Source organism: Coregonus lavaretus (genome assembly GCF_964263955.1).
Source record: "Coregonus lavaretus genome assembly, chromosome: 18".
Classification (NCBI taxonomy): domain Eukaryota; kingdom Metazoa; phylum Chordata; class Actinopteri; order Salmoniformes; family Salmonidae; genus Coregonus; species Coregonus lavaretus.
Window position 1 is genome coordinate 22,259,637 of NC_140005.1, and position 24,685 is coordinate 22,284,321.

The 24,685-nt window shown below is 45.0% G+C and overlaps 1 protein-coding gene across 1 annotated transcript in view; it reads left to right on the top strand.

Moving 5' to 3' along the window:
* Window positions 1–24,685, top strand: part of LOC311145874 (regulator of G-protein signaling 6-like) — an 88,723-nt gene that overhangs the window by 19,770 nt on the left and 44,268 nt on the right. Inside the window, exon 2 of the mRNA XM_084182228.1 lies at window positions 4,012–4,127. Coding sequence (XP_084038354.1) covers window positions 4,038–4,127 — 90 coding nt within the window. The 5' untranslated portion in view covers window positions 4,012–4,037. The remainder of the gene's footprint in view (window positions 1–4,011; window positions 4,128–24,685) is intronic.

Sequence of the window (24,685 nt, forward strand, 5' to 3'; positions counted from 1 at the left end):
GAACTCCTTCAAGACTGTTGGAAAAGCATTCCAGGTGAAGCTGGTTGAGAGAATGCCAAGAGTGTGCAAAGCTGTCATACAGGCTGTCACGTTCGTTTAAGGACGGGTCAGACCAGGGTGCAGCGTGAAATGCGTACATGTTTATTTAACTGATAAACACATGACAAAACAACAAACCAACGAAACGTGAAGTCCTAAGGCTACACACAAAACAAGCCTACTCACGGAACAAGATCCCACCACTAACGAGTGCCAATAGGCTGCCTAAGTATGATCCCCAATCAGAGACAACGAGCGACAGCTGCCTCTGATTGGGAACCACACCGGCCAACATAGATCTACACATAAAGATCATTCACATAGCTATACACAACATAGAATATTCACACCCTGACTCAACATATAAGAGTCCCCTGAGTAAGGGCGTGACACAGGCAAAGGGTGGCTATTTGAAGAATCTCAAATATGAAATATATTTTGATTTGTTTAACACTTTGTTGGTTACTACATGATTCCATATGTGTCATTTCATAGTTTTGAAGTCTTCACTATTATTCAACAATGTAGAAAATAGTACAAATAAAGAAAAACCCTTGAATGAGTAGGTGTCCAAACTTTTGAATGGTACTGTACGTCAGTTCATTAAGTGGGTGTAGTCTTCAATGTTACTATTTAAAAACCATTAGCCTTTGATTTGTACATCCATTTATTTATGTGCAGCCTGTAGAATATGGGCTTTCAATTAAATGTTAATGAAACCGTGGATTAACAAGCTATACATTTAATTATCTCTCAATTATCTCTCCATCTCTATTGCTCTAAAAGCTTATTTCAAATTCACTCTGTACATTCAAAGTGTAACTTGGCCTTTATTATGATTTCAGTGTCCTCTTAATGGAATGATTCTTATTTTCAGCATCAGTGGGTGCTGCTGCACTAAACGAAACATAGTAAATGTAAATCTGTAAATTAGGATGAAATGTAACATTTGGTATGTTTACATAAAACAGAAGATTACTTAAGGCAAAAATGAAAGGAGGGAGGTTGCTCAGGGTTGATGGGTCGGCGTATAACGCGAATTTCTAGCAACCCAAACTTTGCGTGTTTGAATCACATCACGGACAACTTTAGCATTTTAGCTAATTAGCAACTTTGCAACTACTTACTACTTTTGAGCTACTTTGCAACAACTTAGCATGTTAGCTAACCCCTTTCCCCTAACCCTAACCTTAACCCCTAACCCTAACTCCTAACCCTAACCTTAACCCTAACTTTAACCCCTAACCCTAGCCTTAACCCGTAGCCCTAATCTTAACCCTAACCTTAACCCTAAGCCCTAGCCTAGCTAATTTAGCCACCTAGCCTCCTATTATATCAATTGTACTTCGTAACATATCATACGAAATGGGTGATGGACATCCACAAATGAATACATACCATACAAACGTACCATATTATCAGACAGATTTACATTTGCTATGTTACGTCTACCCCTGAGTCCAGGTTGTGTGTACAGCTCTCTCTGCCCTGCTTTCCTGCTCTGCTACCGAGCATCCAAAGCACTCACGCTCTTCATCTCATCTCCTCTCTTCCAACCCATCTCTCACTCACCCTCTCTGCTCTCTGTCTTTCTCTCCTCCCTCTTTTTTTCTCTTTATCTTCTGTCTAATTCCCCCATCCCTCCCCCTTTCTCAACTCAATCTGCCTCTCACTCTCACACACACACACACACACACACACACACACACACAGACAGAGAGGAGAGGGGAGCGCACATGTGAGGCGAGGATCTCCCTAACCGCTCCGCTCCACTCTGTACTCCCTCCCTCCCAAGGCAGACAGAAGACTGGAGAAGAGGAGGAAAGAGAAATACTGCAGTGACCAACCAGCTGCTCTCTCTCTCGCTGCTCCACTGCTTTCATCCTCTATTTTTTTCATTATTTAGCCCCCCCCCCCCCGCCAATTATATCATGAACCTGCCTGCTGCTTGTTGCTAAGGACAGTAAAACAGGGAGCAGTGGACAAGGAATTATTTTGTTGCTAAGGTAATGAATGCTTCATTAGTTGGGAGTTGTCAGGAGCATTGTATTGGCTGGCTGGTGTGAGTGAGGGGGATTGGCTGTGCATGATCAACTGCATGTCTGTTTTGTGCCTGTTGTTCATAAACTTTTCTCCACAGCTCAGATTATCCTGTTGATGCTATGGAATTAGATGGTGACTGTCAGTGCATGTATGTCAGTGCCTGTGTTCGATCCTGTTAACGCTAACACAGACATCTATAGGACTGGTGTTCTGTGAAGTTAGATTTCCATGCTTTGGAAATGAAGTTGTTCCTATGAATTACAGGTTGCAGCAGTCCATAGCAAGGAGCTATTGCAGGTCTTCATCTATTCACCTAGGAATATCTTGTCTTGTAGGTGTCATATAATTCATACAGAATGTCTGAATGGTTGGAGAAATTGATAAAGGGATAGGATGTAAACTTAGTTTAGGAACTCCTGGTTACTTAGACATTCTGCTAATCAATGCAGGCTGCAAACAGCTCCTCAATCCATCATCATGGTGGCAATAACAACTTTGGATAATAAGTGGATAATGTGCATGATTACTGCTTCCTGCTCTATAGGATAATGCTCTTTGTGTGTTAAACAGTTGTAATAAATCATTACTATGAAAGACTCAAAGCAACCTTGCATGTCTAGTGCTGTGCAGCTAGTGGTTTATTGAATGTATTCAATCTCAATCTGATCCTCTAACCATGATAGTCTATGTTTGTTATGGATTACAATGCAGCAAGTGGCCACACTTCAAGACACAATTATGTAATTGTACTGAAACTCACTCGCCATTGGTTTCCCTCTGGCAAAATGTTGTTTTATTGATTTATACTATGTATGAAACTTTCATTTCATGCGATTTTGTACAGAATGTGCCATGATGCTCTCTCACTGCTGTTTCAGAATGCAGAGTTTCACAGCTCCTCCTTTCAGAACAACCATAACAACCTAGGAGACTTTCTTGTAGTGGAACACAAATAGTTATAAATAAATATGAGAAGACTTTTTTATAAAACTGTTCTTGGAAGCTTTATCGTCCCTGTCTGTTCTACGTACTCCAAAAAGATGAATGTGTCAAATGATGTAATCCTCTCTCTTTTTCTGCCTGACGCATGATTACAAATGCTTATACCAATCTGATACACATTATTACTCAACTGAAGAAGAATGATGATTGTAGCATAGTGAATTTAGATTATGAAAATCCATAGTTAAGCAGAAATTATCCTGTAGAGCGGGAGAGAGGGAGAGAGGGAGAGAGGGAGAGAGCGAGAGAGAGAGCGAGAGAGAGAGAAAGAGAGAGAGAGAGAGAGAGAGAGCTGTAGTGGGATGGATATTGAATGGAGGTCATGTATAATCCCTTACGGTAGCTTTTTAAGCTTTACGTCATGAGAGTACACAGGACTGGCAAGCCTGATCACACTGTGTGGCTAATGTTGTCTTAGCTGTGCAAATGGTCAAGGTTTTAACCATAGTAGCTTGATTAATTCAATAACAGGCTTATTGCACATTACCTATGCCCAACACACTATGTACCTATTATAATTATTGTTTACAGTCTCTGACTCACCAATGTCCTGAACACCACTGAGTATCTATAGCTTATCAGCGGAAGGCTGTCCGATGCCTGATTATACATGACTGTTGCCAGGACATTTTGCCACTTTGACTCACAGGCCTGACATTTTTCTTGGCTTAGTCAGCTAGTTTATATTCACCTCACTGTATTGCATTACTGCTATGGCTTTGTTATCTGCCTGTATTGTGACAGGTGTTGTCACCTGAGAGAAGAGCAAACATTTTGGGGAATGTCATAATGATAATAATAAACTGACCGTGTATTTCACCCTGAACCAAATGAATACATTTATGGGCTATTATGAGTAGTTTTTGACATTGATGATGGTCCTTTCCTGAACTCCCCTCTGCTCCCTGTCTCTATGTGTCCATGCAGCCTCCTGAGCCTAGGACACAGCAGTCATGGAGGAGGGATCCAGAGACCAGGGACAACAAGGTGTGGGGACAACAGATCCTGAGGAGGACTCTCCCAACATGATCGTCTACAGAAAGGTATGTGTCTGTATGCTCTCTGACAGCCCATATAGCAAGGTATAGGACAATTTTATAATTTACAAGATGGTACAGACTCTATAGGTAAGCACCCAATGTAGTTATCCATTGGAAGACATGGAGCAATTTAATTTGAATGTTTCTGAAGCAGATTGGTACAGTAATGAATCTCACAGTGGTTTCTGACACCTCAGCGGTTTATCTCTCAATGTCTATAACACATTACATCTCAATATCTGAGCCAGATGAATATGACAGGAAGAGGCCTACCCACTGGCAGGTAATGGAACATGTTCTAAACCCTCCTTGTGTGTGTCTGTCAGAGACAACCGCTGATGTGACCCACACTGGCCACCACACACTTCTTCTGGCAGCCTGGCAGACTGTCTGCACTCTGCAGCCCTCTAAAGTTTTAATAAGCTCTCCATCAGTGTGGGTTTGGGGAAGAAAAGGTCCTTTATGTGTCAAGGGTAATTATACAATCCCTATGGCACTTGAGTCTCAATGCCTGTGCTTCGATAGGAGAAGACAAAGGAGAGGGTGAGCGGCACCATGGGTAATGATGTAGTAGGACTCACAGGAAGTGGCTGCTCCTCCAAGGCTGGGCTCGTCTGCTTTCTCTGGAGCTGCTCATAAAGTGCTTGTTACCTTCACTCTCAGCTCCACAGCTCGCTCGGCACAGACAGGCCCACTCAAAAACCTGCTTTTGATCACCCTAAACTAATCTCCCAACTAGTCCCAATGTGCTGACGATTGCGAATCTAAAGCAAAGAGTTGATAGATCGAGGCCTGATTCCATTCTGTTATTATTGTCGCTTTTGCTAATGACAATGCAATAGTGGGGAGAGAAAAACTAATGATTTGAGAAAAGGAATGGAGTCAATGGAAGATTGATGATGATATCGTTCAGGAAGACATCTTTCACTGATTGAACTTCTCTCTCTAATGTCTGTCTGAAGATGAGTATGATTATGGGAAGATAATGATTATAATGATCTGTGCCTTGTTCAGTGCTGAAATAAGGTTCCTAGAATGATCACTTAACCTCTACGGGATCGATGTCCCGTATACGGGACGGTTGAGCTAACGAGAATGATCACTTAACCCCCAAGCTTCCACTTCCCCTGTCCACCTGAATGAGCAGTCAGAACATAAGCAGGCTTAATGTGGTTTAATGTGGTCACACGCCGTAAAGAGATGTTGAACAGTGGCTCTACATGTCAGACACCACACAATCAAATGAAGATTGAAGCAAATGTAGACAGCTTTATCTCCTAGAGCAGTGGTTCCCAAACTGTGGGTTGGGACCCACTTGTGGGTTGAGGCAGGGGTCCAGGTGGCTCGTGGGATTACATTTTTTGTGCATTGCAATAAAATAAAATACATAAATACTTTATATACAGTAAGGAAAAAAAGTATTTAGTCAGCCACCAATTGTGCAAGTTCTCCCACTTAAAAAGATGAGAGAGGCCTGTAATTTTCATCATAGGTACACGTCAACTATGAGACAAATTGAGACGAAAAAAATCCAGAAAATCACATTGTAGGATTTTTTATGAATTTATTTGCAAATTATGGTTGAAAATAAGTATTTAGTCACCTACAAACAAGCAAGATTTCTGGCTCTCACAGACCTGTAACTTCTTATTTAAGAGGCTCCTCTGTCCTCCACTCGTTACCTTTATTAAAGGCACCTGTTTGAACTTGTTATCAGTATAAAAGACACCTGTCCACAACCTCAAACAGTCACACTCCAAACTCCACTATGGCCAAGACCAAAGAGCTGTCAAAGGACACCAGAAACAAAATTGTAGACCTGCACCAGGCTGGGAAGACTGAATCTGCAATAGGTAAGCAGCTTGGTTTGAAGAAATCAACTGTGGGAGCAATTATTAGGAAATGGAAGACATACAAGACCACTGATAATCTCCCTCGATCTGGGGCTCCACGCAAGATCTCACCCCGTGGGGTCAAAATGATCACAAGAACGGTGAGCAAAAATCTCAGAACCACACGGGGGGACCTAGTGAATGACCTGCAGAGAGCTGGGACCAAAGTAACAAAGCCTACCATCAGTAACACACTACGCCGCCAGGGACTCAAATCCTGCAGTGCCAGACGTGTCCCCCTGCTTAAGCCAGTACATGTCCAGGCCCGTCTGAAGTTTGCTAGAGTGCATTTGGATGATCCAGAAGAGGATTGGGAGAATGTCATATGGTCAGATGAAACCAAAATATAACTTTTTGGTAAAAACTCAACTCGTGTTTGGAGGACAAAGAATGCTGAGTTGCATCCAAAGAACACCATACCTACTGTGAAGCATGGGGGTGGAAACATCATGCTTTGCGGCTGTTTTTCTGCAAAGGGACCAGGACGACTGATCCGTGTAAAGGAAAGAATGAATGGGGCCATGTATCGTGAGATTTTGAGTGAAAACCTCCTTCCATCAGCAAGGGCATTGAAGATGAAACGTGGCTGGGTCTTTCAGCATGACAATGATCCCAAACACACCGCCCGGGCAACGAAGGAGTGGCTTCGTAAGAAGCATTTCAAGGTCCTGGAGTGGCCTAGCCAGTCTCCAGATCTCAACCCCATAGAAAATCTTTGGAGGGAGTTGAAAGTCTGTGTTGCCCAGCGACAGCCCCAAAACATCACTGCTCTAGAGGAGATCTGCATGGAGGAATGGGCCAAAATACCAGCAACAGTGTGTGAAAACCTTGTGAAGACTTACAGAAAACGTTTGACCTGTGTCATTGCCAACAAAGGGTATATAACAAAGTATTGAGAAACTTTTGTTATTGACCAAATACTTATTTTCCACCATAATTTGCAAATAAATTCATTAAAAATCCTACAATGTGATTTTCTGGAATTCTTTTTCTCATTTTGTCTGTCATAGTTGACGTGTACCTATGATGAAAATTACAGACCTCTCTCATCTTTTTAAGTGGGAGAACTTGCACAATTGGTGGCTGACTAAATACTTTTTTTTCCCTACTGTATACAGTGCTTTCAGAAAGTATTCAGACCCCTTGACTTTTTCCACATTTTGTTACGTTACAGCCTTATTCTAAAATTGATAAAAAATATAAAAAAATACTCAGCAATCTACACACAATACCCCATAATGACAAATCAAAAACAGGTTTATAGAATCTTTCAAATTTATAAAAATAAAAATCAGAAATACCTTATTCACATAAGTATTCAGACCCTTTGCTATGAGTGTTGAAATTGAGCTCAGGTGCATCCTGTTTCCATTGATCATCCGTGAGATGTTTCTACAACTTGATTGGAGTCCACCTGTGGTTAATTCAATTGATTGGACATGATTTGGAAAGGCACACAGTTGACAGTGCATGTCAGATCAAAAACCAAGCCATGAGGTCGAAGGAATTGTCCATAGAGCTCCGAGACAGGATTGTGTCGAGGCACAGATCTGGGGAAGGGCACCAAAACATTTCTGAAGCATTGAAGGTCCCCAAGAACACAGTGGCCTCCATCATTCTTAAATGGAAGAAGTTTGGAACCACCAGGACTCTTCCTAGAGCTGGCCGCCTGGCCAAACTGAGCAATCGGGGAAGAAGGGCCTTGGTCAGGGAGGTGACCAAGAACCCGATGGTCACTCTGACAGAGCTCCAGAGTTCCTCTGTGGAGATGGGAGAACCTTCCAGAAGGACAACCATCTCTGCAGCACTCCACCAATCAGGCCTTTATGGTAGAGTGACCAGACGGAAGCCACTCCTCAGTAAAAGGCACATGACAGCCCGCTTGGGGTTTGCCTAAAGACACCTAAAGACTCACAGACCATGAGAAACAAGATTCTCTGGTCTGATGAAACCAAGATTGAACTCTTTGGCCTGAATGCCAAGAATCACGTCTGGAGAAAACCTGGCACCATCCCTACTGTGAAGCATGGTGGTGGCAGCATCATGCCGTGGGAATATTTTTCAGCGGCAGGGACTGGGAGACTAGTCAGGATCGAGGGAAAGATGAACAGAGCAAAGTACAGAGAGATCCTTGATGAAAACCTGCTCCAGAGCGCTCAGGACCTCATACTGGGGCGACGGTTCACCTTCCAACAGGACAACGACCCTAAGCACACAGCCAAGACAACGCAGGAGTGGCTTCGGGACAAGTTTCTGAATGTCCTTGATTGGCCCAGCCAGAGCCCGAACTTGAACCCGATCTAACATCTCTGGAGAGACCTGAAAATAGCTGTGCAGCAACGCTCCCCATCCAACCTGACAGAGCTTGAGAGGATCTGCAGAGAAGAATGGGAGAAACTCCCCAAATACAGGTGTGCCAAGCTTGTAGCGTCATACCCAAGAAAACTCAAAGCTGTAATCGCTGCCAAAGATTCTTCAACAAAGGACTGAGTAAAGGGTCTGAATACTTTTGTAAATGTGATATTTCAGTTTTTAATTTTTAATAAATTAGCAACAATTTCTAAAAAACTGTTTTTGCTTTGTTATTATGGGGTATTGTGTATAGATTGATGAGTGAAAAAAACAATTTAATCAATTTTAGAATAAGGCTGTAACCTAACAAAATGTGGAGAAAGTCAAGGGGTCTGAACACTTTCCGAAGGCACTGTATATATATATATAAAAAATAAAAAATAATAGCGTATAATCTTTGAGAACTTACAATCACCAAAATAAAATCTAGACCAAGTGTGAAAGTAAGCCTGTACGGTCAGGGAAGGCATCCCGGAAAAATAAATAGTGGGGGTCAGCAGTAGGTCAAGTCAGGTGTAGGCCTAATTACAATCGCAGAATGTCATTACAATACACTTTTAGGTGTTTTGTAACGGATGTCTCTTTCCATTCATCAAATTGCGGGTGCACAGTGCACTGTTTGAATTATTTTGTAAGTGGAGGAGCGTGCGTGGGTAGCCTGCAGGAGCGCCTTTTTGAAGTGATTGTTTGACAATCAGATGGAAACATCATGATTAGAGTTGTTGCATGACTTTATATAACTGCCGTAATGTTGCTGGACCCCAGTAAGAGTATCTGCTGCCTTAATGTTTCTGGATCCTTAATAAATACAAATACCTATTACCGCCACACCGGCAGTCATGAGTCATGACCACAGTAAAATTCCCTGTGACTGCTGAGTCACGGTAAACTCCTCTTATGCACTCTGGACATGAGTTGGTAGTACCCAACTCGGTAATGACCATCAGGTTGCTAATGGCCTGGTACTCAGGGCTGTACTGTCTCTCTAACCACTCTGACATCAATGCAAATGCAATCGAAAATCACATCAAACACTTATCATCAAAACAGTATGTGCTTTTAAAACTCACCTCACTGTGATTGATCCATTTGAAGAAATAAGTTAAACAAAGGTTGAAACTGAGTGGAAAACATGGTCATTGTGGATGTTGTTTCAAAGCCTAGCACAAGGAAATGGACAGCGCTTTCTAAGGTGATGATTAATTCAAAACCCTCATACGCATATTAGGGTTTATGCATACACGTACAGTGGCTTGCGAAAGTATTCACCCCCCTTGGCATTTTTCCTATTTTGTTGCCTTACAACCTGGATTTAAAATGAATATTTGGGGGGTTTGTATCATTTGATTTACACAACATGCCTACCACTTTGAAGATGCAAAATATTTTTTGGGGTGAAACAAAAAAGAAATAAGACAAAAAAACAGAAAACTTGAGCGTGCTTAACTATTCACCCACCCAAAGTCAATACTTTGCAGAGCCACCTTTTGCAGCAATTACAGCTGCAAGTCTCTTGGGGTAAGTCTCTATAAGCTTGGCACATCTAGCCACTGGGATTTTTGCCCATTCTTCAAGGCAAAACTGATCCAGCTCCTTCAAGTTGGATGGGTTCCGCTGGTGTACAGCAATCTTTAAGTCATACCACAGATTGTCAATTGGATTGAGGTCTGGGCTTTGACCAAGACATTTAAATGTTTCCCCTTAAACCACTCGAGTGTTGCTTTAGCAGTATGCTTAGGGTCATTGTCCTGCTGGAAGGTGAACCTCCGTCCCAGTCTCAAATCTCTGGAAGACTGAAACAGGTTTCCCTCAAGAAGTTCCCTGTATTTAGCGCCATCCATCAATTCTGACCAGTTTCCCAGTCCCTGCCGATGAAAAAACATCCCCACAGCATGAGGGTGTTCTCAGGGTGATGAGAGGTGTTGGGTTTGTGCCAGACATAGTGTTTTCCTTGATGGCCAAAAAGCTCAATTTTAGTATCATCTGACCAGAGTACATTCTTCCATATGTTTGGGGAGTCTCCCACATGCCTTTTGGCGAACAACAAACGTGTTTCCTTATTTTTTTCTTTAAGCAATGGCTTTTTTCCGGCCACTCTTCCGTAAAGCCCAGCTCTGTTGAGTGTATGGCTTAAAGTGGTCATATGGACAGATATTCCAATCTCCGCTGTGGAGCTTTGCAGCTCCTTCAGGGTTATCTTTGGTCTCTTTGTTGCCTCTCTGATTAATGCCCTCCTTGCCTGGTCCGTGAGTTTTGGTGGGCGGCTCTCTCTTGGCAGGTTTGTTGTGGTGCCATATTCTTTCAATTTTTTAAATAATGGATTTAATAGTGCTCTGTGGGATGTTCAACGTTTTTGATATTTTTTAATAACCCAACCCTGATCTGTAATTCTCCACAACTTTGTCCCTGACCTGTTTGGAGAGCTCCTTGGTCTTCATGGTGCCGCTTACTTGGTGGTGCCCCTTGCTTAGTGGTGTTGCAGACTCTGGGGCCTTTCAGAACAGGTGTATATATATACTGAGATCATGTGACAGATCATGTGACACTTAGATTGCACACAGGTGGATTTTATTTAACTAATAATGTGACTTCTGGAGGTAATTGGTTGCACAGGATCTTATTTAGGGGCTTCATAGCAAAGGGGGTGAATACATATGCACACACCCCTTTTCCATTATTTATTTTCTAGAATTTTTTTCATTTCACTTCACCAATTTGGACTATTTTGTGTATGTCCATTACATGAAATCCAAATAAAAATTAATTTAAATTACAGGGTGTAATACAACAAAATTGGAAAAGTGCCAAGGGGGATGAATACTTTTGCAAGGCACTGTATAATAATTGTGCCCTTATACAATACATAGCCTACCACATATTATGCACAGCAGAAAAACTTTTTTTTTTAAACGACTTCAGATGTCTTTGGTACATAATTGGTCTAGCCTATACTCCAAAATTAAACAAATTATACTAATCGCCTTTGAGTGTGGACTGTATTATTATGCATACTGGATGGACTGCTTACCTTATGCTATGCTTCAAACATTCTATTCATGAGTCTGGGAGAGAATGTATAGGCCTAAGCGATGCTCTAGGTTCATTGATTGTGCAGGCGGCTAAACCTACAATTTAGCCGCCTTTGTATTTGATTTTGAATAGCCTAGTAATAGGGCATTTTTTTAATTGTCATAATTAATAGGCTGACATATTATCTTTAGCTACAGAATATCTCACCACTGTGCCTTTCCATCTCCTCCTCTCTCTCCTTCATTCCTTTCTCCAGTGTGAAGAAAGAGAGAGGGGCTGTCAGCAGTTTTGTTGTGAAAACATGTTACTAGGTTTCCCAAATTAAGCACTGGGTAAATACAGGAACAGGACTGGAGAGCCCATGGCATACAGAGTTTGGGCGGAATATCACCTGTCGCGCAGCGAGAGGCTGCATACTCCTCAAACAGTGGTTGATGCATGCAGTGAAATAACCTGAGTAGCCTGAAAAAGGAACCAGCCGGGAAAGCGGCCTCCATTCACTATTGGAGTGTATATGAATTACATGTCTTTTTCCCCTGCCCCTGTTCCTGCCCATTTAATAATGGGCCATTCTAAATCGAAACTCATTTGACATATTAGTAAAGACAAGATTACATTTAGAATAGTGAAAATATGATCACTTGATGAGAGAACAGCTGTGCAGCCTGAGGCAAGCAATAGAGCACAAGCTTTTTTTGCTACTTTCTCAAATCATCAATAGCCTATAGTCGCATCATGCAGCCCATATATGTTTTGACTTCTAAGACATTCTATGGTTTGTATCATTCACAACTAAAGTTGCCAAATAACTCTAAATCTAGCGTATAGGACCTGTTTCAAATTATTACTTTTACGCTTAACATAACCACTTCATACACGCACTCACTCCGGAATGGGAAAAATATCGTTTCTATTTTATTCAGCTAAATTCAATTATATTCTTCTTACAATAAAACCATATAATATAAAATAATGGCACAGGACTTATAAGCATATCTTCTCTGCTAAATGAACAAGCCAACAGCCTATGGCATGGCGATAGCCAGATAACATACAGTAGGCCAACTCATATTCTGTTCTTCTGAAATAAATGTTCTTCATATCATAATGTTTATTTAGACTTGACTAAAATAAATAATGGATTTATTGTGATGGTGCATATTAAATCGATTTTTGACTTTTCTAAATGTAGATGTTCCAAAGGCGCGCATCAGCGGCTTGTATGCATGGAGGCCTGGAGATGGTAAACGTGTTTATGTTAATTAACGGTCAAGTACAATGAGACCGGCAGGCTTTTGCATGACAATAACTGGCTGACAAAATGTCATGACTGCCACAGCCCTAATCATGACTGGTTGTGTTTATGCCACAGTAAACGATAATACCTGTTAAAAGTTACATGACACATCTTTACTAGGCCCACAGAAATCATATGAAATTAATAGGGATTTTATATGTAATTCTATGATTACACCAATAAAAAAAGAGGGAGTCCTGTACCGGTAAGACATTTAATCGACTTTCACCCCTGAGCTAGACTGTCACGGTTTCGGCCAAGGCTGCCTCTCTTCCTTGTTCGGGCAGGCTTCGGCGTTCGTTGTCTCCGGAATACTAGCTGCCACCGTTGTATGTTTCATGTTCGTTTGCTTTTGTCTGTTTGTTGTGACACCTGTTCTCGTTTAGCGTAATTAGTGTCCTATAAGTTTCTCGTTGTGTTTGTCTAGTGTTGTGTGTTATTGATTTAGGTCTGTCGTGTGTTGGGCTTGTATTTTGCTATTTCGCTCGGTTGAGCTTTCCTCCACTGCGTTGGAGCGTTTTTCGCACCTGTTTAGTGCGCCTTTTGTTTTGTTCGCCTTCGTGCGTAATTTCGCCTTCGGGCAAGTCTGTTCGTATTTTTCCTTGTTGGAAATTGACTAAAGTCTTTTGGACTATACTTCGGTGTCCTGCGTTTGATTCCACCACTACACCCACCTACAGCATTCGTGACAGAATAACACACCCTGAAGAATGGAATCAGCAGGAGCCGCAGCAGCCCAGGCGACGCTGGAGGACAAGGTCCGGGAACAAAGTGACCAGATCCTGCAGATGGGGACCGCACTGCAGGAGGTGATCACCACCATCCGAGGCTGGGGGACGCCTCCACCGCCATCCTCCCTGCCAGCACCATCGGCCAGTCAGCCCATTCCCGCACCGGAACCCCGAGGAGTCCGACTCTCGCTCCCGAGGGCCTACGATGGGACCGCGGCCGGGTGTCAGGGATTCCTTCTCCAGGTGGAGCTGTACCTGGCCACCGTGCACCCGGCGCCCTCGGGACATGAGAGCGTGTCCGCCCTGATCTCCTGCCTTTCCGGGAAGGCGTTGGAATGGGCCAACGCGGAGTGGAGGAGGATCGACGCGGACACCATCACATACGACGAGTTCTCCCGCCGCTTCAGGGCGGTGTTTGACCATCCCCCGGAGGGGAAAGCGGCGGGGGAGCGTCTGGTCTTCCTCCGGCAGGGGAGGAGGAGTGCCCAGGAGTTCGCCCTCGAATTCCGTACTCTAGCGGCAGATGCAGGGTGGAATGAGCGGGCTCTCGTCGATCACTACAGATGTAGTCTACGAGAGGACGTCCGTCGGGAGCTGGCCTGTAGGGACACCAGCCTCTCGTTCGACCAGTTGGTCGACATGTCCATCAGGCTGGATAACCTGCTAGCTACCCGCGGACGTCCCGAGGGGGGTCCGTCCATTTCACCCTCCAGCGCCTCCGAGCCGTGCCCCATGGAGCTCGGGGGCGCTGGCGCTAGAGAGAGGAGGGGTCGGCTTACTAGGGGGTCCATCTCCTGCACCAACTGTGGTCGGGGAGGACACACCGCGGCTAGGTGCTGGGGATGGCCTCCTAGGGGAGAGGACGACAGGTCCCGCACTGGGGATTCCTTCCAGGTGAGTACGCGCCCCACTCACCCAGAGCTCTCTGTTGCACATTTCTGTATACCTGTGAGTTTTCCACAGGTAGCACCTCATTCCCAGCATAAGGCGCTGGTAGATTCAGGCGCGGCTGGGAATTTTGTTGATAAGAAGTTTTGTTTAGCCTTAGGGATTCCCCTTCTTCCTGTTGATGTCCCTTTCCCCGTTCATGCCCTAGATAGCCGTCCGTTGGGTGCGGGCTTGATCAGGGAAGTCACTGCGCCACTTAGGATGTGTGCGCAGGGGGGTCATCAGGAGATGATTCAGCTATTTCTGATTGACTCGCCTGCGTATCCGGTGGTGCTGGGCATGCCCTGGTTGAGTACCCATAACCCATCTATTTCGTGGCAGGAGAGGGCTCTGATGGAGTGGTCTGCCCAGTGTGTGGGTCGATGTTTGGGCGTTTCCGTAGGGGCTACCTCGGTGGAGAGTCCAAACCAGGTGCCCGCATTGCACGTTCCCCCTGAGTATGGGGATTTGGCTATCGCGTTTAGTAAGTCGAGGGCGACGCGGTTGCCACCCCATAGGCAGGGAGATTGTGCGATAGACCTCCAGGCAGGAGCTGCGCTCCCACGGAGCCATGTGTATCCTCTGTCTCAGGAGGAGAAGAAAGCTATGGAGACTTACATAGACGAATCTCTGAGACAAGGATACATACGGCCTTCCACTTCCCCTGCGTCCTCAAGTTTCTTTTTTGTGAAGAAGAAGGATGGTGGTTTACGCCCGTGCATCGATTACCGTGGTCTCAATCAGATCACGGTGAAGTACAGTTATCCACTCCCGCTGATTGCGACCATGACTGAGTCCTTGCATGGGGCGCGTTTCTTCACTAAATTAGATCTCAGGAGCGCGTACAACTTGGTGCGCATCAGGGAGGGCGATGAATGGAAGACAGCCTTTAGTACCACCTCGGGCCATTACGAGTATCTTGTCATGCCATACGGGTTGATGAACGCTCCGTCAGTTTTCCAATCATTCGTGGATGAGATCTTCAGGGACATGCAGGGGCAGGGGGTCGTTGTGTACATAGATGACATTCTCGTGTACTCGCCTACCCGTGTCGAGCATGTGGCCCTGGTGCGCAGAGTGTTGCGGAGGCTGGTGGAGCACGACCTGTATGTTAAGGCAGAGAAGTGTCTGTTTTTCCAGGAGTCGGTCTCCTTTTTGGGGTATCAGTTGTCTGCGTCAGGGGTGAAGATGGAGGTAGACCGGGTGTCAGCCGTGCGTAATTGGCAAACACCAACCACTGTGAAGGAGGTGCAGCAGCTTTTGGGGTTTGCGAATTACTACCGGAGGTTTATCCGGGGTTTTGGACAGGTGGCAGCTCCCATCACGTCTCTTTTGAAGGGGGGTCCGGTGCGTCTGCAGTGGTCTGCCGAGGCGGACAGGGCGTTTGGGAGGCTGAAGGACCTGTTTACCTCGGCCCCGGTGCTGGCGCATCCGGATCCCTCTTTACCATTTCAGGTAGAGGTGGACGCGTCTGAGGCCGGTATAGGAGCCGTGCTTTCACAACGGTCAGGCGCGCCACCTAAACTCCGCCCCTGTGCCTTTTATTCCAAGAAGCTCAGTCCGGCGGAGTGAAACTATGACGTAGGGGACAGGGAGCTGTTAGCCGTGGTACAGGCCCTAAAGGTGTGGAGGCACTGGCTTGAGGGGGCTCAACACCCTTTCCTCATTTTGACGGACCACCATAACCTGGAGTACATCCAGGCAGCGAGGAGGCTAAACCCTCGGCAGGCAAGATGGAATATGTTTTTGACCCGGTTTACATTTAAGATCACGTACATCCCTGGGTCACAGAACGGTAAGGCAGATGCGCTGTCTCGGCGGTATGACACGGAGGAGAGGTCCGTGGAGCCCACTCCCATACTGCCGGAGTCGTGTCTGGTGGCACCGGTAGTGTGGGAGGTCGATGCTGAGCTCGAGCGGGCGTTACGCACCGACCCTAGTCCACCGCAATGCCCGGAGGGTCGGAAGTACGTTCCGCTCGAGGTTCGGGATCGATTGATCTATTGGGCTCACACGTCACCCTCCTCTGGACACCCGGGTATCGGCCGGACAGTGCACTGTCTTAGTGCCAAGTACTGGTGGCCCACGTTGGCAAGGGATGTGAGGGTTTATGTTTCCTCCTGCTCGGTGTGCGCCCAGTGTAAGGCGCCTAGACATCTGCCTAGGGGTAAGTTACTACCCCTGCCCGTTCCACAACGACCATGGTCCCACCTCTCGGTGGATTTCCTTACTGATCTTCCTCCTTCACAGGGGAATACCACTATACTGGTCGTTGTGGACCGGTTTTCTAAGGCCTGTCGTTTGCTCCCCATGCCGGGCCTTCCTACCGCCCTGCAAACTGCCGAAGCCCTATTCACCCATGTGTTCCGGCACTACGGGGTACCCGAGGATATTGTGTCTGATCGAGGTCCCCAATTTACCTCCAGAGTCTGGAGAGCTTTTATGGAGCGGTTGGGGGTCTCGGTGAGCCTCACCTCGGGTTACCACCCGGAGAGTAATGGGCAGGTGGAACGTGTGAACCAGGATGTGGGTAGGTTTCTTAGAACATACTGCCAGGACCGGCCGGAGGAGTGGGCAAGGTACGTTCCCTGGGCCGAAATGGCCCAGAATTCCCTACGCCATTCCTCCACTAACCTAACCCCTTTCCAATGTGTGTTAGGTTACCAGCCGGTTCTGGCACCTTGGCAGCAGAGCCAGATCGAGGCTCCTGCGGTGGATGAGTGGGCGCGGCGCTCGGAGGAGACATGGAACGCTGCACACGTCCACCTGCAGCGGGCCCTCCGACGTCATAAGGCGAGCGCCGATCTCCACCGCAGTGAGGGACCGGTGTACGCACCTGGTGATCGAGTCTGGCTCTCTACCAGAAACCTGCCCCTCCGCCTGCCCTGTCGGAAACTGGGTCGGCGGTTTGTAGGGCCATTTAAAGTCCTGGGAAGGTTGAACGAGGTGTGTTACAAATTACAACTACCTGTTGAATATAAAATTATTAACCCCTCGCTCCATGTGTCCCTTCTCAGGCCGGTGGTAGCTGGCCCACTCCAAGAAAGTGAGATCAGGGAGACTCCTCCGCCCCCATTGGACATCGAGGGGGCACCGGCGTACTCCGTGAGGTCCATCTTGGATTCGAGACGTCGGATGGGGGGTCTCCAATATCTAGTGGAGTGGGAGGGGTACGGTCCGGAGGAGCGGTGCTGGGTGCCGAGGAGAGACATTTTGGACCCGTCTCTCCTGACGGAATTCCATCGTGGGCACCCGACGCACCCTGCTCCGCATCCTCCGGGTCGTCCCCGAGGCCGGAGTCGGCGCACGTCTGGAGCCGCGCGTCAAGGGAGGGGTACTGTCACGGTTTCGGCCAAGGCTGCCTCTCTTCCTTGTTCGGGCAGGCTTCGGCGTTCGTTGTCTCCGGAATACTAGCTGCCACCGTTGTATGTTTCATGTTCGTTTGCTTTTGTCTGTTTGTTGTGACACCTGTTCTCGTTTAGCGTAATTAGTGTCCTATAAGTTTCTCGTTGTGTTTGTCTAGTGTTGTGTGTTATTGATTTAGGTCTGTCGTGTGTTGGGCTTGTATTTTGCTATTTCGCTCGGTTGAGCTTTCCTCCACTGCGTTGGAACGTTTTTCGCACCTGTTTAGTGCGCCTTTTGTTTTGTTCGCCTTCGTGCGTAATTTCGCCTTCGGGCAAGTCTGTTCGTATTTTTCCTTGTTGGAAATTGACTCAAGTCTTTTGGACTATACTTCGGTGTCCTGCGTTTGATTCCACCACTACACCCACCTACAGCATTCGTGACATAGACAATTAGGCTACAATTGATTTTGTTATAATGTTTGAGCATAAGAATATAGCATTAGCCATGTCAAAATGTGTAGAATTGCAGGAAATTTGCTTAAAATGGCTACATTTTCCCTCAGCTCCATGGCAAAAAGTATAGAATTGCTATAAATTGGCTTTAAAACTAAATTAGCTTAAAACTGCTAATTGTTCTTTCAGCTCCATGGAAAAATGTGTAGAATTGCAGGAAATTAGCCATAAAACTGCAACATTTTCTCTCCACTGCCAAGATGAGGGCCTCAAATGTTCTTGCCCAGGGCCCAGACAGAATTCAGCCCATTGCCATGCCCCCTGTCACGCCCACCACCTAAGACCCTTTTTGATACAGAAAAACCCCTGCATTGTTACAAATAATTTCATTATTATATAGTAAATGTCTTAAAATTGGTCACAAGAGCCCATACTCAAATCTACATTCAGTTGAATGTTTTGAAGAAGAGGGTATTATTAATATATTTTTAACTTTTCTTTGGTCTGTGTATGTTTTTTCACCGCTCAACACTTATGGGGGGGGGGTCGTGACTCAAAAGACACCTCAATTGGTGGGTCACGAAGCCAAAAGGTTTGGGAACCCCTGTCCTAGAGTATGACATCTAACCGTCTGACACACTTCAATATCATAAATATTCACCCTATGTAGATTGCAGACAGCTTTTCCAGCCTCTGATCGTTCCTGGCAGATGCACTCTGACAGTAAATCGCTGCCTGGCCTGAGGGCTAGCAATGCTTCCCGATGATGGCCTCAGTAATCACATTAGAAATACAACAGGTGTAGACTAACAGTGAAATGCTTGCTTACAGGTCCTTTTTCAACAATGCAGAATTAACCTCTACGAGATCAGTGTCCCTTATATGGGACGGTTGAGCTAATGTGCGCTAATGTGATTAGCATGACTGTTGTAAGTGACAGCAAACTTTCCAGGACATAGACATGTCTTATATGGATAGAAAACTTAAATTATTGTTAATCTATCTGCACTGTCCAATTTACAGTAGCTATTACAGTGAAAAAATACCATGCTATTATTTGAGGAGAGTGCACAACAACAAAAACTTATCACGGCAACTGGTTTGATACATTCACCTCTGAAGGTAAATAATGTACTTACATTCAGTAATCGTGCTCTGATTTGTCATCCTAAGGGTCCCAGAGATAAAATGTAGCATAGTTTTGTTTGATAAAATCAATTTTTATATTCAAATGTAGGAACTGGGTTCTACAGTTTGAACCCCTGCTGTCTCTGGCTCCACACCCACCCCGCCCGGCCATCTAGATGTGTGAAAGTTAGTGTATAAGCTAATGATCCATCATGTATGACATTCCTGGGAGTGTGTAAACTTACATTTTGTATTGCCATATCATTATTGTATGTTCTCTACAGTTATGTACTTGAAAATGTATCAATTGACCAATTCGGGACATTTGGGCAGACTTGACACAAAATAGTCCAGTATTGCAATGCTTCACTGGATCAATCTGAAACTTTGCACACACCCTGCTGCCATCTAGTGGCCGACATCTAAATTGCGCCTAAACTGCAATTTCAAAGATGATGGAACAAAACAATAAATAGAAAACGCATGTTTTTTTGTTTGTATTATCTTTTACCAGATCTAATGTGTTACATTCTCCTACATTAATTTCACATTTCCACAAACTTCAAAGCGTTTCCTTTCAAATGGTATCAAGAATATGCATATCCTTGTTTCAGGTCCTGAGCTACAGGCAGTTAGATTTGGGTATGTCATTTTAGGCGAAAATTTAAAAAAGGGTCCGATCCTTAAGAGGTTAAAGAAAAAAATTATAATTGTGACACGAGGAATAAATACACAGTGAATAAAGAATAACAATGATAAGTAAAAAATAACATGGCTATATACAGGGATTACCAGTACCAAGTCTATGCAGGGGTACGAGGTAATTGAGGTAGCTATGTACATATAGGTAGGGTGAAAGTGACTAGGCAACAGGAGAGATAATAGACAGTAGCAGCAGCGGGTAGCCATTTGATTAGCTATTTAGCAGTCTTGTTTAGCAGTTTTATGGTTTGGGGGTAGAAACTGTTCAGGGTCCTATTGGTTCCAGACTTGGTGGACTGGTACCACTTGCCGCGCGGTAGCAGAGAGAACAGTCTATGGCTTGGGTGGCTGGAGTCAATTTTTTGGGCCTTCCTCTGACACCGCCTGGTATAGAGGTCCTTAATGGCAGTGATGTACTGGGCCGTACTCACCACCCTCTATAGCGCCTTGCAGTTGCCGTACCAAGCGGTGATACAGCCAGTCAAGATGCTCTCAATGGTGCACCTGTAGAACCTTTTGAGGATCTGAGGGCCCATAGCAAATCTTTTCAGCCTTCTAAGGGGAAGAGGCACTGTCGTGCCCACAACTGTGTGTGTGTGTGTGGGGCATGTTAATTTCTTGTAATGTGGATATCAAGGAACTTGAAGCTCTCGACCCGCTCCACTACAGCATCATTGATGTCCTTGCCCCTCTGTTTCCTGTAGTCCACGATCAGCTCCTTTGTCTTGCTGACGTTGAGGGAGAGGTTGTTGTCCTGGCAGTGTCTCTGACCTCTTCCCTATAGGCTGCCTCATCGTCGTCTGTGATCAGTCCTACCACCGTTGTCGTGGGTGAACAGGGTGACTAAGCAAACACCCCTGAGGGGCCCCCGTGTTGATGGTCAGTGTGATGGATATGTTGTTGCCTACCCTCACCACCTGGGGGCGGCCCGTCAGGAATTCCAGGATCCAGTTGCAGAGGGAGGTGTTCAGTCTCAAGGTCCCAAGCTTGGTGAAGAGCTTGGAGGGGACTATAGTGTTGAATGCTGAGCTGTAGTCAATGAACAGCATTCTTACATAGGTATTCCTTTTGTCCAGGTGGTTGAGGGCAGTGTGGAGTGCAATAGAGATTGCGTCATCTGTGGATCTGTTGGAGTGGTATGCAAATTGGAGTGTGTCCAGGGTGTCTGGGATAATGGTGTTGATGTGAGCCATGACCAGCATTTCAAAGCATTTCATGGATATAGATGTGAGTGCTACGGGGTGATAGACATTTAGGCAGGTTAACTTGGCGTTCTTGGGCATGGGGACTATGGTGGTGTGCTTGAAACAAGTTGGTATTACAGACCAGGTCAGGGAGAAGATGTCTGTGAAGACACTTGCCAGCTGGTCAGCACATGCTTTGAGTTGTTCTCTGATGACAGGTGTCCTACTGCCTACTGGTGCTATAGAAATGGACTGTGTGTGTGTTTACATGGAAATTGTTCCATGTTTTTCCAGGACCTTACATGTTCTATAAGGAGTGTGTGTGTGTGGGGGGGGGGGGGGGGGGGGGGGGGGGGGGTGTATGCTGGATAATTGGATATCCTATTGCAGAAAAGTGCCCGGCTGTGCCATTAATTATATTTTACAGTATTTTACACTGTAAGCATTTTAAAATGATATTCCTCTACCATCTTGAATCATAATGTTTCGACAGGTAGCTTATGCGACACCAGTGCTGTCCCTGTTGTTGAACAGGGAACTGCCTGCAGGAATATTCATATTTTAATCACCAACATCGACAACTACAGCAGTCACATGATCAGACAGACAAACATGAGTGGTTTGGCATAGTCAGTGTGAAATTATGCTGGAGGTGCTGAGGTAGGACCAGATGGCCATCAATATGCTCTGCCACCTGGGAATAGGCAAGGACCATCGTCCCCTAATCCTGGTCGCACATCAGCCGGAAGAAATGTATGATCCTAATGCAAAGAGCAACGGGCAGTTACAGTACAGCCCACTACAGTAGGTATGAAAACATCATGAGGGGTTTTCACCCCAGTCTCTGTAGCTGTGAAGAGGAAGATGTAGAACGTGGGGCCATTTACTGTATGGACCTTAGTGCCATGTCTAAGACTATCTTTTGTTGAGAGTGAATTGTAATAATATTAAATTGGATGTGCAGTTAGATGAAACTGACTGTGATGACTACACAGAAAGTGGAGAATTCCTGGCCGGTCTGGTCTTAGCAGCGTTATATTGTATCTCAGAGAGGAATTGTTGAAGCAAAACAAGGCAATAACTGTGGTACACCTGTAATGCATGCACACACACACACACACACACACACACACACACACACACACACACACACACACACACACACACACACACACACACACACATGCTTATTTTACTATCCTTGTGGGGACCAAACAATTGATTCCCATTCAAAATCCACTGCCCTAAATCTGGGTTCTTCTCTGTGGGGGTGGCTTGCTGTATACACAGCTAATTGTTACCAAGGGACTCATGGCATGCTTTCTCTCTCTGCCTAGGAGAATCAAGTGTTGGTCCTGTATTTCATCTGTTTGTAATCAAGTGTTTAAATGTGTGATTTGAATGTTGTTATGTATCCCATTCATACCTGAATTGTGAGTGTATAGGTGTGCTTTGCATCAACCTCCAATCCAGATGATTTTTGAACAATCATTAGTGTTGATCGTGAGGGACTAACACAGAAATGAGTCCTGCCGAGACCAAGTTGATGAGGCAATTTGTTGTGCCAACGCCTGTTGGGCATTCTGAGAGTAATGTTTCATTACAGCTCCATTCTCAGTTGCTCCACAGTGCAGAAAGCACACCCTGCCTAAAGTTAATGTTCCAACACAACACATAGCCTACTGTATGTACTTCCTAAAATACAGCTATTTTCAATGTGAATGTTCTTTTGCTTGGTGGATGGACTCTTTAGGCTGATTTAAAGACGTCCGCCAGACATTTTTTTAACTTTTACTGTTGAAAAGCGATATCCCAAGGATAAATATAGTAAAGTACCCACACTAAAGGGTAAAAAAATATGTTTGAATCAAAATAGTGTTTTTTAGACACAACTGCAAACTTCAAGGAGTAGGGAGGGCATTGGTGGGAAGTCATGCTATGTCATGCTTTACCTGGACCATCTATTGAGATGTGCCTTTTGTTAAGTAAATCAGGTGTTAAATTAGTTGAAAAGGAGACTGGAGTGCCACTTTAAGCCTATGTCCCTAGAGTGAGAAGATCTAAACATAATGTGTACTCCAACTGATATATTAGTCTCAGTCAAGTGATGCTGCTGATATGTTAACCAGCTGTTATGTTTTACCAGCCCTCTAAGACTTAAATGTCATTACTGTTCAGTACACATGATAATACATGTTTAACAACATATTACACAGCAGAATCAATTCTGACTACACTGTGTATTTAGGCTCCATTCCATAAAATGATTGTATTAATAGGTGCAACAAAAGTCCCACAGTACGTGTCAGATAGATACCGGTTCTCTCTCTCTCTCTCTCTCTCTCTCTCTCTCTCTCTCTCTGCCTTCCCTCATCTCTACCCTTATGTCCAACTCTCTCTCTCTCTCTCTCTCTCTCTCTCTCTCTCTCTCTCTCTCTCTCTCTCTCTCTCTCTCTCTCTCTCTCTCTCTCTCTCTCTCTCTCTCTCTCGCTTCTCTCTCTCAATTTCAATTTCAATTTAAGGGCTTTATTGGCATGGGAAACGTATGTTAACATTGCCAAAGCAAGTGAAGTAGATAGTAAACAAAAGTGAAATAAACAATAAAAATTAACAGTAAACATTACACTCAGAAGTTCCAAAAGAATAAAGACATTTCAAATGTCATATTATGTCTATATACAGTGAGGGAAAAAAGTATTTGATCCCCTGCTGATTTTGTACGTTTGCCCACTGACAAAGACATGATCAGTCTATAATTTTAATGGTAGGTTTATTTGAACAGTGAGAGACAGAATAACAACAACAAAATCCAGAAAAGCGCATGTCAAAAATGTTATAAATTGATTTGTATTTTAATGAGGGAAATAAGTATTTGACCCCTCTGCAAAACATGACTTAGTACTTGGTGGCAAAACCCTTGTTGGCAATCACAGAGGTCAGACGTTTCTTGTAGTTGGCCACCAGGTTTGCACACATCTCAGGAGGGATTTTGTCCCACTCCTCTTTGCAGATCTTCTCCAAGTCATTAAGGTTTCCAGCTTGACGTTTGGCAACTTGAACCTTCAGCTCCCTCCACAGATTTTCTATGGGATTAAGCTCTGGAGACTGGTTAGGCCATTCCAGGACCTTAATGTGCTTCTTCTTGAGCCACTCCTTTGTTGCCTTGGCCGTGTGTTTTGGGTCATTGTCATGCTGGAATACCCATCCACGACCCATTTTCAATGCCCTGGCTGAGGGAAGGAGGTTCTCACCCAAGATTTGACGGTACATGGCCCCGTCCATCGTCCCTTTGATGCGGTGAAGTTGTCCTGTCCCCTTAGCAGAAAAACACCCCCAAAGCATAATGTTTCCACCTCCATGTTTGACAGTGGGGATGGTGTTCTTGGGGTCATAGGCAGCATTCCTCCTCCTCCAAACACGGCGAGTTGAGTTGATGCCAAAGAGCTCGATTTTGGTCTCATATGACCACAACACTTTCACCCAGTTCTCCTCTGAATCATTCAGATGTTCATTGGCAAACT